The 16,387-nt window shown below is 37.9% G+C and overlaps 1 protein-coding gene across 1 annotated transcript; it reads right to left on the bottom strand.

Annotated features, from left to right (window-relative positions):
• Nucleotides 1-5,569: 5,569 nt before the first annotated feature.
• Nucleotides 5,570-9,332, bottom strand: LOC119876477 (60S ribosomal protein L7a-like). Its single transcript, XM_038544078.1, is given in 3 exon segments — nt 5,570-6,192; nt 6,194-6,426; nt 9,206-9,332. Coding segments are annotated over 3 exon segments (846 nt in total). The 3' UTR covers nt 5,570-5,706.
• Between the last annotated feature and the right edge of the window lie 7,055 nt (nt 9,333-16,387).

Here is a 16,387-nt window from a genome sequence, read left to right as displayed (position 1 = left end):
AATGCTTGGTTTTTAATCTATTTTAGGAGGAAGCTCTAAATGCCTATGAAAAACAAAGTGGTAACATGATAGAGATCTAGACGATCATTACCATTGCCTTTATCTACAGATGGTACTCGATAGACTAGTATAGTAGTCAAATTTGATTTGCTCTGTTCTGTGTTTATTATGTATAGTACCATTTGTCATAAACAGTTGTACTGACAATCTGCAAAATTGATTAGAGGCCATTGGGCTAGGACATAAGTGTACATGCGTTAACCTAGATCTATCAGTACATGGATAAAACAATGCATTGCTAAATTTGGGTCTATGTTACAGAGGTGGAAACTATTATATATGGCCAACTGAAAATAAACAGGTAACTAAAAAAGAAAAAGAAAAAGAAAACCACAGACCTGAAACCATAAAACTACTAAAAGAAAACATAGACAGTAATTTCTTTGACATTGGCCTTCACAACATTTTTCTAGCCATGTCCCCTCAAGACAAGAGAAACAAAAGCAAAAATAAACTATTGGGACTATACCTAAATAAGAGAGCCTTTACATGATGAGGGAAAGCATCAACAAAACAAAAAGGCAATCTACTAATGGGAGAAGATATTCAAAATGTTATATTAAAAAAAGACTTAATATCTAAAATATATTAAACATCTCATACAATTCGATACTAGAAAAATCAGATTACAAATGGGCAGAGGACCTGAATATACATTTTTTAATGACATGCAGAGACATGCACCTGTTAATAGCACCTGTTAATATATACACACAAGTCATGCATCAGAATTTTTGTTTTACTTTTATTTATTGTTTGATATTTTTTTTCTTTTTTATTGAAATATAGTTGACATACAACATTAGTTTCAGGCGTTCATAGTGGTTCAACAATTCTATACATTATACTATGCTCACCATAAGTCTAGCTACCATCTGTCACATATAACATCATTATGATATTCTTGACTATGTACCTAAGCTGTACTTTTCATCATTGTGACTTATTGCACAACTGCAAGTTTGTGCCTCTTGGTCATCTTCATCTATTTCACCCATCCCTGCAAACCCTTCTCCTGTGGAAATCACCAGTTTACTCGCTCAATTTATGATTCTGTTTCTGAGTTTTGTTTGTTTGTTCATTTATTTGTTTTTTAGATTCCACATATAAGTGAAATACCACATATGGTATTTGTCTTTCTCTGCCTCATTTATTTCACTTAGCATAATGCCTGTTAAGTTCATCCACGTTGTCACAAATGGCAAGATCTCATTTTCTGTGGCTGAGTAATATTCCATGCTGTGTGTGTGTACACATTTTCTTTATCCATATGGACGCTTAAGTTGCTTCCATATCTTGGCTATTGTTAATAATACTGCAATAAATGAACGTAGGGATGCATGTCTCTTTTTGTATTAGTGTTTTCTTTGGGTAAATACCCAGTAGTGGAATTACTGAATTGTATGATGTTTCTATTTTTAAATTTTTGAAGAACCTCCATACTGTTTTCCATGGTGGCTGTACTAATTTGCATTCCCACCAACAAAGCACAAAGTTTCCCTTTTCTACACCTCCTCACCAATATTTGTTATTTCTTGTTTTTTTGATACTAGCCATTCTGACGGGTGTGAAGCACTATCCTATTATGGTTTTGTTTTGCATCTCCATGAAGATTAGTAATTTGAGCATTTTTCTATATGTCTGATGGCCATCTGCATGTCATTAAAATTGAATACCATATCTCCCCAAATTCACATGTTAAACCCTAACACCAAATGTGGTGGTATTTTGAGATGAGACCTTTGGGAGTTGATTAGGTCATGAGAGTGGAGACTTCATGGGCAGGATTAGTGCCTTCATAAAAAAGACCCCATAAAGCTCCCTTGCCTCTTCCACCAGGTGTGACTATAACAAGAAGTAGCTGTCTGTAAGCCAGGTGGGGGCTCGCTGCAGACACCAAATCTGTCTTGATCTTGGATGTCCCACCCTCCAGAACTGTGAGAAATAAGTTCCTGTTGTTTATAAGCTTCCCAGTCTGTGGTACTCTTTTTTTTGTGTGTGTGTGTGTGTGTGTGGTACTCCTTTATAGCAGTCCAAATGGACTAAGACACAAGGTATATAAGGGAATTTGAAGATGGTCATTTGTCTGATTTGTTATAAATATTTGAAGGCAGTAAAGTTTCATTTTATACTATACCATTTGGAATGGGTATATTCAAAATCTCCTTAGGATTCTGGCCCCAGGTTCACACATATCTTTTCCTAGCCATTTAATTAAACAATAATCTAGATATTGCTGTTGAGGTATGTATAGATGCAGTTAAGGTCCCAAATTCGTTGACCTTAGGATAGGGAGATTATCCAGGTGGGGCATATTTAATCTAATGGGCTCTTTAAAAGCAGGGATTTTCTCTGGCTGGTCATGGAATTCAGAGACACAAAGCATGAGAAAGATTTGAGGGATGCCTGGGTGGCTCAGTGGTTGAGCAACTGCCTTTGGCCCAGGGTGTGATCCTGGGGTGTCTCAGGATCGAGTCCCACATCGGGCTCCCTGCATGGAGCCTGCTTCTCTCTCTGCCTGTGTCTCTGCCTCTCTCTCTCTCTCTCTCTCTCTCTCTCTGTGTGTGTGTCTTATGAATAAATAAATAAAATCTTAAAAAAAAAAAGAGAAAGATTTGACATGCTATTTCTGAACTGAAGATGAAGAAAGCTGCATGACAAAAAATGTAGGCAGCCTTCAGGAGTGGAGAGTGTTCATTCTGGCTGATAGCAAGCAAGGAAACAAGACCTCAGCCCTACTTTAGCAAGAAGGAGAACTCTACTCATTCCAAGACTGAGTATGGAATTGGCTTTTTTCCAGATCCTCCTAAGAAGAACTCAGCTTGGCTTATACCTTGATTTCAGCCTTGTGATATTTTGAGCAGAGAACCTAACCATGCTGTGCTGGACTTCTGTCCTATAGAACTGTAAGCCAATAAATGGGGGCTGTCATAAGACTCTGTGGTAATTTGTTACATGGCAATTAAAAACAGGCCATTTAATTGGAAATAATTATCATTTCCCCTTTTCAGGGCCATGTATGAAATAATTTCATAATATTAACAGGCCTTCGTGAAACTTTAAAGTTTCTATACTGGGTGCCTGGGTGGCTCAGTCATTTAAGCATCTGCCTTTGTCTCAGGTTGTGACCCTGGGGTCCTGGGATTGAGCTCTGCTGAACAGAGAGCCCGCTTCTCCCTCTCTCTCTCTTCCTCCCTTGTGCTTATGTGCATGCTCTCTCTCTCAAATAAATATAATATTCTTAAAAAGTTCTATACTATAGTTTACTAATTAATGGCAAATAAGGAAATAGAAACACATTTTGTATGTCAACATTTTCTTCAGGGCAATGCATTGGCATTTTGTTTCCTGGGAAATCTATTTTAATGAAATATCCTTGGTACCAATTCTGAAACATATTGCTGTCAAAGCTTAATGTATAGACTCAAAATATTTAGTTGCTTATTTATTAGAGAAGGATTATAGCTCTCAGAACAGGAAATACTCTCCCCATCTGCTCTAAAAATAATCATAAGAACTTCACTGTTCTTATGGATATGACAACATAAATCTCATTAACTACTATAACTTACCTCACTAGGGTGCATAACAGTGATTATTCAGCCAAGGTCCATGTTGGTGATACTGACAGTCCTTACTCACGATGACTGATATGACTCATAAACCTATGACTGATTGAGAGCACTGCTAGAAAGCTTCTGCTTGGATCCAAAAAGCCTGTAGTTTATTGCCAAACACATTTTTGATTTAAATTTGGAGATGATTCATTTGAATTAGTGCGTAACTACCAATGACTCTCAAAGAAGAGAAGACTTAGCAGAAAAGTACAGGCCTGTCTATAATCTAAATTAATCTCAATCAAAGCAACAATCCAAGGTTACTCTCGACCCAGACAACTACCAGTAATTAGAACTCGTTTCAGCACCACGTAGTTTAGGGTTTCTGGGTTGATTTTTATAGCAAATTGCTTGTGACCTTGAACAAGTTTTTAAAGCTCTTCTAAAGTAATAACAAAAGTGGAATATCTGACTCTCTCTCCTGAGGTATTCTGGGAATTAACTTTTTTTTTTTTTTTTTTTTTTTTAAGCCAGCATTGAGAGACTCAGAGGGATGGGACAGAAAGCCAAATCATCACAGATAACAAGATGAATAGCTTGCCAAATATTTTTTACTTACAGTATTAATTCAGGGCTAAGAAAGAAAAATTTTTAAAAAGATTTTATTTATTTATTCACAGAGAAATAGAGAGAGAGAGAGGCAGAGACACAGGCAGAGAGAGAAGGATCCCTGCAGGGAGCCCAATGTGGGACTCGATCCCGGGACTCCAGGATCACACCCTGAGACAAAGGCAGACACTCAACCACTGAGCCACCCAGGCATCCCAAGAAAGAAACTTCTTGGCAATAAATGGTGAAGTCCTCTCTCCCAGTGAGTAGAATGAAGATATTACAATATAAGAGAGTAGCCTGATGAGATTTCCTAGTCCATTAAGATATTTCAAAACTTTTGTTACCAAAGAAATCCAGCATAAAATTTGGAAGTAGAGGAAAATATTATGAATTTTAAGTACTCATAAGCTAGCTTAAAATATTGATCAGCTCATTTCAGATCTTTTGTGATGAGGTTATCACTCCAGATTTTTTTTAATTTATTTTTTATTGGTGTTCAATTTACCAACATACAGAATAACCCCCAGTGCCCGTCACCCATTCACTCCCGCCCCCCGCCCTCCTCCCCTTCTACCACCCCTAGTTCGTTTCCCAGAGTTAGCAGTCTTTACGTTCTGTCTCCCTTTATGGTATTTCCCACTCATTTCTTCTCCCTTCCCTTATATTCCCTTTCACTATTATTTATATTCCCCACATGAATGAGAACATATAATGTTTGTCACTCCAGATTATTTTGAAGAAAATCCCAACATCATACTATCTTATCTAAGTCCAAATATTCAGGTAAAAAGCAGTCAATTCTAATATATTTCCAAACGGCATTCAACCTAAAAAAGTATTTATTAATCATTAGTCACTCAAACCAATAAAACCATTTAAAAAAAGAAGGTCAAAAATTGGTTAAAAAAACAGTTCAGAGCTAGGAGTTTCTTTTGAAATGTGGGAAATAACCAAGTGGGCTACACTGCAGTGTTGTCATGTTACAACGCAGAATTGTGTAAGGGATGCTACTCAAGAAACAACAAACTCTTCCAGGGCAAGAAAAAACATCTATTCCAATTATTGCCAGAAAAAATGCAATGCCTTGAGTAGATTTTGACTAAGAAGACTTTAGCTATGCTACGTCACTTTTGGACCATATACCTGTTTGCTTGCTTATGAACATCCCTTACTTAATTTTAGCAAGACTCTGACTGAGGGCATTCTCAGAATCCTTTTAGTATTAAATGCATCCCATGTATTTGGACAAAAAGAACTGCCCACTTTCTGTGTTGCATTGAAAATGTTTTCAAAACACATTTTAGGGTGACTTTTCTATTCTTTTTTTTTTTTTTTTTGAGGAGAACATTTTATTACTTTTATGTACAGAAAATTCAACAGCGTCCACTCAGCCCAGTTTGGTGGCCGGTTCTTTAGCCTTCACTTTTTGCAGTTTGGCAATGCGAGCCACCCACTTTGGACCCAGGACATTGCCTCCCTAGTGGCAGTGGATCTTGTCATACCTGTCATTGTAATTGGTCCTGATGGCTTCAACCAGCTTAGCCAGAGCTCTCTTGTCTTCCCAGTTAACCTGTGTGAAGGTGACAACGATGCAGGTCTTCCTGTGGACCAGATGCCTTAGCTTGGCCTTCCCCTTGATAATGCAGCAGGGAACCCCTAACTTATGACACAGGGCAGGCAGGAAGACAACCAGCTCAATGGGATCCACATCATGTGCTATCACTACCAGCTGAGCCTTCTGGTTTTCCACCAAGGTGGTGACAGTGTTAACCCCAGCTCGAAGGAAAGGTGGCCTCTTAGTGGGGGCATCCCCTTTGCCTGCATCTTTCTTCTCATCTAAGGTCAACAATCTCTGCTGCTTCTCTTGCTTTGTCTCTGGTCTGTACTTGTGGGCTAGCTTAAACAGTTGAGTAGCTGCTTGGTGGTCCAAGTCCTGGGTGAACTGGTTAAATGTAGGAGGCACTTCTAAGATGTTTCTAGAGAATAGCCCTTAGCTGCTGCAGCCAGATGTAGCCAGGCCATTTGACAAAGCAATTGGCGTCCCTTTTGGCCTGGATGTCTTTTCCAATGCCAAAATTCTTGGGCTGTTTCTCAAATAGGGAATTGACCATCCTCTTGGCCTCCTGCTTCTTCACAACAGCAGGGGCTGGGGCTACCTTCTCCCCTTTGCCTTCTTCCCTTGCAGCATCTTGGCTTGCTGGAGGAGAGAGGGACTTTTCTATTCTTAATAGAATATATTTGACCTTTTTCTGTACATTTAAAACATTTAATTAATTTATTTATTTGAGAAAGAGAGAGATCGTGAGCAAGGGGAAGGGCAGAAAGAGAAACTGGCTCCCCACTGAGCAGGTAGCCTGACATGTGGGATTTGATCTCAGGACCCTGGGATCATGACCTGAGCCAAAGGCAGATAGATGCTTAACCAACTGAGCCACCCAGGTGCCCAGGACAATGTTTTTTAACTCGAAAAAATAGTTACTGAAGTTTTATGTGCTAAATATACTCTATCTTGAAGTCAGTTTGAATATTCCTTCCAAATGTAAGGACCTTATTAAGATTTCCAAAATATGAACTCAAAGTGATAGGCAATAGGATTTTTATGGAAAGATTTTATGGAAAGAAGACTCTGTAGAGGAGCTGCTGACTCATGAAAAAAATGGCAAAATAGCATTTAAATGAGAAGACAGATCATGGCCAAAATTGAACTAGTTAGATCACAGGAAATTGGAATCAATGACACATAGGTGCAGGAATAAAACTTTCTTTACTCTTATTCTTCTATAAGAGTTCCACTTACTGCATGGAGGGGGGTTAGAGCAGCTGACCTGCAATCTGTCCTGCTTGGATATGGAGAGAGAGATCTTATGGGGAAGTGGAAAGAATTGGGTGGCTCAGTCTAATCTCAAATGGACTTTTGAATAAATATACTGATGTATTTTTATCCCTGATATGCCCTTAGCAGATTGCCCCTAGGTGAAGATTATCCATAGCAAGTAAAACCCAGAGGTTAAGGCCTACCTTCCTGGAGAACTTCACAAAGGCTTTCAACACTCTGGAGTGTAAAACAGACATGTTTTATAACCTAAACACTTTCTGCTCTGTGAGGCCCTCCCCAAACCTCCTTAATTTTGTTCTAGATGGGAAGGAAAGACCTGAGGAGCTGCCTTTGATGATTCAGACTTCTGTTTATCTTATCCGAACCTCTTGATTTCATGTCTACTCGAAATTATTTCATAAAGTATGCTACTGGATATGACTGATTTGTTTGTTTGATTTGACAACCCGTGTATGTGTTAGTTCATTTCTTTCAGGAGTGGGGCAAGATATGTGAATGTGTGTGAAAGGATTCAACTTATCCATTTAAGTCAATTAGTGGCTTAAAATGCAATCCTTTTCAGATTAGCTCAACTTCTTTTTCAGAAAACAGCCTTTTGGTTGTCCTCCTCCTCCTAGCTCTTCCCGGAGAACATCTCCCTCCTACCCATTGGTTCTTATAGCCTCCAGTGAATTATATGTTCTGCTCTGTCTTTGGGTAAAAGCCTGTGTCCCCTTCTCTGTAGCTTTCTCATGTTCTGCTCTCCTTCTATGACTAAAAAATAGTGATGTCCCTTGACTCATTTCCACTCATAGATGCTTGGTTCACAACAGGAAAGAGCAATTTTCAGGCTGCTGTATATGACGTGGATCAATGACATGCTGTTTCCTATCCTTTAAGGATTCAATCTTAAAAATAAGTACAGCAGGGATGCCTGGGTGGCTCAGCGGTTGAGCGTCTGCCTTCGGTTCAGGGTGTGATCCCAGGGTCCTGGGATTGAGTCCCACATCAGGCTTCCTGCATGGAGCCTGCTTCTCCCTCTTCCTATGTCTCTGCCTCTCTCTCTGTGTGTCTCTTGTGCATAAATATATAAAATCTTAAACAAAAGAAGTACAGCAATGCATGAGCACCATCAGGGAATGGATTAGAGATCATGGTCAAACTCTCTGCATGTGTTGGCTAAGGAAGGGACAGAATAATGTCCAATCTTTTCACATATGAAAGGAAGAGCTCAACATATAACATGTGCATTTCATGTTGCCATCCTCTCTCAGGCCAATCAGATAGTCACTCTTCTCATTCCTTTCTCTCTAAAGCCTAGAGACCCAATTGTGTATATCCAATGTTACCACCTGACCACCTGTTCAAATGAAAAGATATTTGGTGGAGCATGACCAGATTTAGACATTTTTCCTTTAATGATAATTAATGATTCTTAGAAAATGGCAAAACAATGCAATTGAAATTTCTAACAAAAATGAATAGCATGAGATAAAATTGTGCTCAAGAGTTACTTTGTATTTAAATCAGGCATTACGAATTGGTGTGCATACTTTACAAAAGTGAGTTTAGCTTTTCCATCTAACCTCATCTCACTTGACTTTTAGTCTTGGCTCTATCCAAACGTTGCTAGGTCAAAATTTTATTTCTGCTTTTGTGCCCTGAGTGTTTTGGACCCTGTGGTTTCTTCCTGGGCATTGCAGGGGGATGACAGACTAATACTCCTGTTTGCTTGGGATTTGGATAATCAATCACTAGGGCTGTACTGCCCTTTGTATAAATTCTTAAAGCTGAATTTCATTTTTTCCCGAACTCTCTCTTTTTGTAATATATGCATCCTATGGAATTTGCAGTGTATCATGGATCATGTCCTGCAGAATACACTTCTAGGTGTCACATCTCAGTGTTTTCTCATCTCCCACCTGCTTTTTGCTCTTTCTGCCAAACACACCTTTCTCATATCATTGCAGTCTATTGCCATTGGGCTTCTCCTTTCTCTTTGTGTTCCTACCTTTTGTACTGAAAGCTATTTTTACTCTTTGGTTTTACTATTTTACAGTTGGTGCCTAAAGGCCTTTAAGAATAAGAAAAAAATCAATTTTTGACAGATCTAAGAAAACCACAATTCTTGGTTTTATAGCATTTTTGCCTTTATTCTTACTGCCCATCTGAAGTAAGTTATACGAATTCATGTTAGATAGATTTGACTGGAGGAGGCCACTCCTTGCTGTCAGGTGTTGTTTTTTAGATTGTTCAGGAAGAGTATGACCCGCCTTTCTATTGTGCATTTTGTCTTCAGTTCTATCCTCACCAATCTGGACTGCTGCTTGATTAATTTTTCCAGGAGTCAGATATGATTTTCACATTCAGAGCAGAAAGCAGCTCTTCCACTCCGAGAGCATAAAATCCATATCCTGTGGCTTGCCCTTTGAGTCTCTGTATTTGCCTTACATCAACCTTAACCATAACCTGTCTTTCCAATGTTCATTCTGCTTTCTCTCTTTCACGTTCCATTCCTTGAATTCACTGCATCACTTGCTCTTCTTTGTACACACAGTGTGTTTCTTAGCCCCAGGGACTTAGATTACTTTGTTGGCTTCTACCTGGGATATCTTTTCTTTTCATTTGAATGACCCACATACTTTTTATTTCTCATGATTTATTTTAACTATTCCTTTCCTTAAGCCTGGAATGCCTGCTACTATTTTCCCCAGATATTTGAAATACACTGTCCTCATTTTAAGTTATTAGTGGTGCTTAATTCATCTTATCTTGAACGAAGTCACTGGTGTTGATTAATTAAAAATGTTGAAAATATAATCTGTGTCAAACACAATTTTAGGCCCCACAGGTACAGCGTTACACAAAGCAGACCAAAAATCCCTGCCTTCATGGAGCTTATTTTGTAATGTTACAGTTGGCTAGGGGAGTTTTAAAGTATTGGTTGATAGTTACTCACATGTTAAGTCAGGAAAGATCAAGTGTCAGCACATTTACGTACTCCCAATGTTTCACAAAGTAAAATAAATTGGTTCTCTTTAAGAAACTCTGCCTGCCTAATGACTGAAAGAAATGTGATAGTTCTTGATATCCATCTACTTTGTTACACTAAGAAATACAGTTGCACTTGGGGCATTGAGCAATCAGTGCTGCTTTAGGAAAGATGGGTTAGTGAAGCACAAACTCTCATTTATGAAGACAGAAACAAGAGAGAAACAACATAAAAGGATTGCCAAGGTCACCAGGTAGTCTCCTCTGTCTGCTGTGCAATCTGCTGTTTCAGGTTCTATTGACCTAAAACAACTCCTCAGCTTCCCCTGGACAGACAGTAGAAGTGATGGCCCAACTATGTCCCTATCATGATCCAAAAGGAGCCACGACATCAGTTTTATTGCCAAGCCATTTCTCCTCTTGTCCTGATACCAAGGAAGAGATTGGAGGATGGTGCTACTTCTCCTTCTTTATTAATAACAAATTCAACGATTATATACTCAAGGACTTGGGTGATGATTGGGATAAACTTCTCTCCCTTCTGCTTTTCCCTTATAGAGTCCACCAGGATCATTTATTTCTTCAGGCCTTACTGAGGGCTTATATTAATGATAATAACCAAGATTTCCCTTGGCTCATGTAGGGTGTCATCTGGTTTCAAAAGTCTCTTACCTCTAAATTCAATATTTCTGGGAGCTCCTGCTGAATGCTTCACATCTTTTCATTGACAGGTTGGTTGGATGACCATATGTTATGCAGTGAACAGTCTTGTTGCTTATATTGAATATATGTTCTGGGTTGTGTTGCTCTCTTAGAAACCACTTTTGTTTTTCCTGGGTGTCATGATGCCTACTAGGCACCACTGTTGAGGACTGTTGCATCCTTGGTCATCACCACACATTCCAGGTACTGTGTCTCTATCATGCCTTGCTGTTCTTTTCTACTGGACACAAAAGACTCTTGTCAAGGGGTGCCTATGTGGCTCAGTTTGCTAAGTGTCTGACTCTTGGTTTTGGCTCTAGTATGATCTCATGGGTTGTGAGGTAAAGTACTGCCCCCCCTCAACCTCCCTCCTCTCATGCGCAGCAGGGAGTCTGCTTAAAGATTCTCTCCCTCCACCCCTTCCCCATCCCTCTCTCTAAATAAATAGGTCTTTTTTAAAAATACTCTTGTCAGGTAGTGTCAAAAATACTCTTGTCAGGTTTTGTCATTTCCAGTTAGGCACTGAAAATACATAGGTGTGAGATGTATCACATAATGATATATGACTGATAACTGCTATGTAGTCCATGGTTCACATTTGAGTAACTTTAGTATGGCTTGTATTTTTATAATTTAATACTTACTAAATGGTTATCTTTAATATTACAGGATACGTATTTGTCCTCTGTAGTCTTCTAACTTTAAATTTTCTATTTGAACTAATTGTTAGCGTTGCTTTGTGAAATGCACTTTTATTTATATGATATCCACCAGAATGAATGACTTTTTTTAGAGAAATGAGAAAGCAATTAGATATTGTCACAAAAATCAATATAACACAGAGCAACAATTACAAAATGCTATCAGTGTTTTAAGAGAAAATAAATGAATTTGCCAAAAGTTTTATGCTAAATATTATTAATACTCAATGCTTATTATAATTATTTACATGCTAGAAAGAACTGTTTTAAAATTTTTCTTGTAGCAATAGGTCACTTCAAAATTTTATTTATTTATTTGAGAGAGAGAGAGACAGAAAGAGCACAAGCAGGGGGAGAGGCAGATAGATGGGGAGAGAGAGGCAGACTCCCCGCTGAGAAAGGAGTCTTATGCAGGGCTTGATCTCAGGACCCTGAGATCATGACCTGAGCCAAGGCAGAGGCTTAACAGACTAAGCCACCCAGGTGTCCCCCCAGTAGGTCATCATTCTGCATATTTCATCCAGTAACACATGAAACTTTTAAGGTGGGCCACGTAAACAGCAATAAATATGATCACTTAGTGTCAGAAGCTGAAGGAGTTTTAAAACTTATGGAAGGACTAAGACTCAGAAATAGGCTAGGTTGTTTACCGGGAGCTGAAATTACACTGACAATTTAGTGTGGGAAAATTTGAGGTAGAGACAGGTGTGACAATATTAGCATGATTCTTTGTAATCATGTTTTAAAAGGTATGACAATATTACTAGGCAACTGGAGTGCCTTTGTTAGTCTCATGTGTCTAGACAGGATATTCATGTTAATTTTTTTCAGTTTTTTGTTATAGTTTTTATTTTTAATGGACAAATGGTTGACATATTAGTTTCAAGTGTACAATATAATGATTTGACACTTCTATACGTTGTTAAATGATCACCATGATAAGTGTAGTTATTATCTGTCACTATACAGAGTTATTACAACATTATGGACTATATTCCTTATGTTTTTACTTATTAAACTCCTTAACTCATTTCACTCGTCTTCCTTTGTACTGTTTTCCAAAGGGGCTGCACCAATTCAAATTCCCACCAACAGTGCACAAGGGTTCTTTTTTTTCTCCAGATCCTCCTCAACATTTAGTATTTCTTGTATCTTTGATACTAGGCATTCTGACAGGTGTGAGATGATACCGCACTGTGATATGGATTTGTGTTTCTCCAAAGATTGGTAATGCTCAACATCTTTTCAGGTGCCTGTTGGCTTCTGAAAGATGTCTTCTTTGAAAGATGTCTATTCAGGTCCTCTGCCCAATTTTAATCAGATTTTCTTTTCATGTTGAGTCATAGGAGTTCTTTATGTATTTTGGACTTTAAATTCTTACTGAATATATTTGCAAATATCTTTTCCCATTCAGTTGGTTGTCTGTTCATTTTGTTCATGGTTTCCTTCAATTTGCAGAAGATTTTTAGTTTGATGTAGTCCTAATTGTTATTTTTTGCTTTTGTTTCCCTTGCCTGGGGAGATCTATCCAGAAAAATGTTGCTAAGGCCAATGTCCAAGGGTTTACTGCCTATGTTTCCTTTCAGGAGTTTTAGATATTGCATTTAGGTCATCTTTTATTTTGAGTTTATTTCGTGTATGTTGTAGGATAGTGGTCCTTTTTCATTCTGTTGCACGTGGCTGTCCAGTTTCCCAACACAACTTATTAAAAAATAATCCTTTCCTTAGTGTATATTCTTGCCTTTTTTGTTGTAGATTAAATGACTGAATATACATGGGTTTATTTCTGGGCTTTCTATCTTGTTTTATTGATCTCTATGTCTATTTTTGTTCCCATATCTGTTTTAATTACTAGAGCTTTATAGTATATCTTGAAGTATGAGACTGTAATAACTTCAGATTTGTTATTTTTTTCAAGAAGAACTATTGGGGCTCTTTGGGGTCTTTTACAGTTCCATACAAATTTTAGGATTATTTGTTTTAGTTCTGTGAAAACTGTTATTGGTATTTTGATAGGGATTACATTAAACCTGTATATTTCTTTGGGTATCACAGACCTATTAATGTATTCTTCCAATCCATGAGCATGAAATACCTTTCCATTTATCTGTGTCATACTCAAATTCTTTCATCAATATCTTACAGTTTTCAAAGGACAGGTCTTTCACTCCTTGGTTAGATTTATTCCTAGGTATTTTATTCCTTTTGATGCAATTGTGCATGGGATTATTATTTTTTTAATATTTTATTTATTTATTCATGAGAGACAGAGAGAGAGAGAGAGAGAGGCAGAGACATAGGCATAGGGAGAAGCAGGCTCCATGCAGGGAGCCTGATGGATTCAATCCAGGGACCCCAGGATCACGCCCTGGGCCAAAGGTAGGCACTAAACCACTGAGCCACCCAGCTGTCCCTGTGCATGGGATTATTTGCTGAATTTCTCTTTTTGCTAGTTAGTTATTAGCGAAGCATAACAGATTGCTGCATATTGATTTTTGTATCCTGCAACTGCTGAATTCATTTATGAGTTCTAATTATTTTTTGGTAAGTTTTTAGGGTTTCTATATATGGTATTATGTCTTCTGCAAATAGTGACAGTTTTACTTGTTCTTTACCAACTTGGATGCCCTTTCTTTCTTTTTCCTTTTTTCTTTTTTTGCCTAATTGGCTAGGACTTCCAACACTGTTGAGTAAAAGTAGTGAGTGGGCACCCTTGCCTTGTTCCTAATCTTAGGGGAAAAGCTTTCAGCTTTTCATCATCAAGCATGATGTTAGCTGAGGGCTTATTGTATATGGCCTTTATTATGTGAGATATGTTCCTTCTCTATTTATGTTAATTTTGAGATCAAATGTTTTAAATGTAAAAGAAAAAATTTCTCTTAAGGCTTACACACTTTCCAAGTAGATATAAATTTAAAAAATGAACGTATGGTTTGCACTTTCCTTAGTCCAGTGAATGGCAATCTCATATGTAGTTACACAGGCCAGAAGAAACTGTTTTTCATTCTAAACATCAAATCCATCAACAAACCCTTCTGATTTTACCTTCTTAATAGCTCATAAATCTTCCTACTTTATTCAAAAGCACTGTAGGCCATCATTTTCATCTGACCTACTGAAATAGTTATAAGATTTATTTCCCTGCAATTCTCTCTCTCCCCTGTTAAGGTGTTTGTGGTGTAGTTACTGAACCTCTCAAAAGACAAGCCTTAGGTCAACTTCTTGCATAAAACTTGCCAGTGGCTTCTATTGCTTTGGGAATAAAGACAAAATTCTTCCACATGCCCTACAAAGGCTAACAGTATATGGTCTCCATCCAGTTTTATCTAGATAGTGGTGACTTTAAAATCTATTAATGCAGCCCTGATTTTTCTCCATAAACTTCCAGATGGATACTCAGTTGTATAAACATCTAAAACTGATTACTTCTTCTCCCCACAGATTTTGAAAGTTTGGTAATTTATTTCCTTAAAGGTATTTGGCCATTTTCTTGAGGCCGTCACTCTTTTGAGTATGAAGTTGCTCATAATATTTCTTTATTGTTCTTTAAATATATCTAAGTTTGGTATCTTATAACATAAAAGTCATTCTTAATAATGACTTTTGCATATCTTTCAGGAATGTTTATGGTTGAAAACTTGCAATCTTATGCAATAATCTCATTGCAGAAATGATAGAAATATTATCAATAGTATTATAGTGTTATTAAAATATTATCAATGGTTAGGGGATCCCTGGGTAGCTCAGCGGTTTGGCGCCTGCCTTTGGCCCAGGGCGCGATCCTGGAGTCCCAGGATCGAGTCCCACGTCGGGCTCCTGGCATGGAGCCTGCTTCTCTCTCCTCCTGTGTCTCTGCCTCTTTCTCTCTGTGTCTATCATAAATAAAAATAAATAAATAAATCTTAAAAAAATATTATCGATGGTTACCTTCAGATAGTTAGATTATAAGTAATTTTCATTTCCTTTTCTTCATATGCCTATATTTGCTAAATTTATTATAATAAACATGTTTTGTTTCTGTAATAAAACTGAAAACAATATGGGATCCCTGGGTGGCGCAGCGGTTTAGCGCGCCTGCCTTTGGCCCAGGGCGCGATCCTGGAGACCCGGGATCGAATCCCACATCGGGCTCCCGGTGCATGGAGCCTGCTTCTCCCTCTGCCTATGTCTCTGCCTCTCTCTCTCTCTCTCTCTGTGTGTGACTATCATAAATAAATAAAAATTAAAAAAAAAAACTGAAAACAATAACACTTTAAATGCTCTTTAGAGTATTGGCAATAGAATTAACTGTTAATGCAAACTCTTTGGAAATAGCAGTTGTAAAATCTTTTATTTTATTTTATTTATTTTTTGCAGTTGTAAAATCTGTACAAAAAATGATAGAAGCACTGGAAAACATTTTAAATTATGTAAAAATGGAGAAGAGTTTACTCTTGAAAAATTGTAACTATACAAGGTAGAAATTGAGCATTTGTAATTATTTTTCCTGCATGTTCTTCTCAACCACTATGTCTATGGCAGCAGAAAACTACATGTTTGTGGGTGGAGATGACAACAAAACAAAGCAAAAAAACTCAAAGAACCAGTTGAGGCCTGGAAGGATTGCTGTAAATTTAAGAGGGAAATCTTGTGAGAATTACAGAATGGATGAGATCCAAAATCTAGTGTATATTGCCTAAATCCCTGATACTAAACTACACATGTGCAGGGAAGAGCCTAGAGGGACTACCCCTAAACAAATAGAGATTGAAGAAGAAACTGAACCTTGAAAGACAGAACTGCACTGGATGAGCTCTGTGTTTGTTGCTATTTTAACTGAGTACCTTTCCCAAAGTATGCACAGCTTGGTGGCAGGCAGCTGAAGTATTGTGGGCTTGAGGCATCAGTGGACAGGACCTGAAACTGAGGAGCAGCTGAAACTTGAAGGGATCACTTAAGCCATGCGATCC

This window comes from Canis lupus, chromosome 8, assembly GCF_011100685.1.
Source record: "Canis lupus familiaris isolate Mischka breed German Shepherd chromosome 8, alternate assembly UU_Cfam_GSD_1.0, whole genome shotgun sequence".
Lineage (NCBI taxonomy): Eukaryota > Metazoa > Chordata > Mammalia > Carnivora > Canidae > Canis > Canis lupus.
The sequence above is the reverse complement of the archived record's forward strand: the minus strand, read 5'-3'. Positions and strand labels throughout refer to the sequence as shown.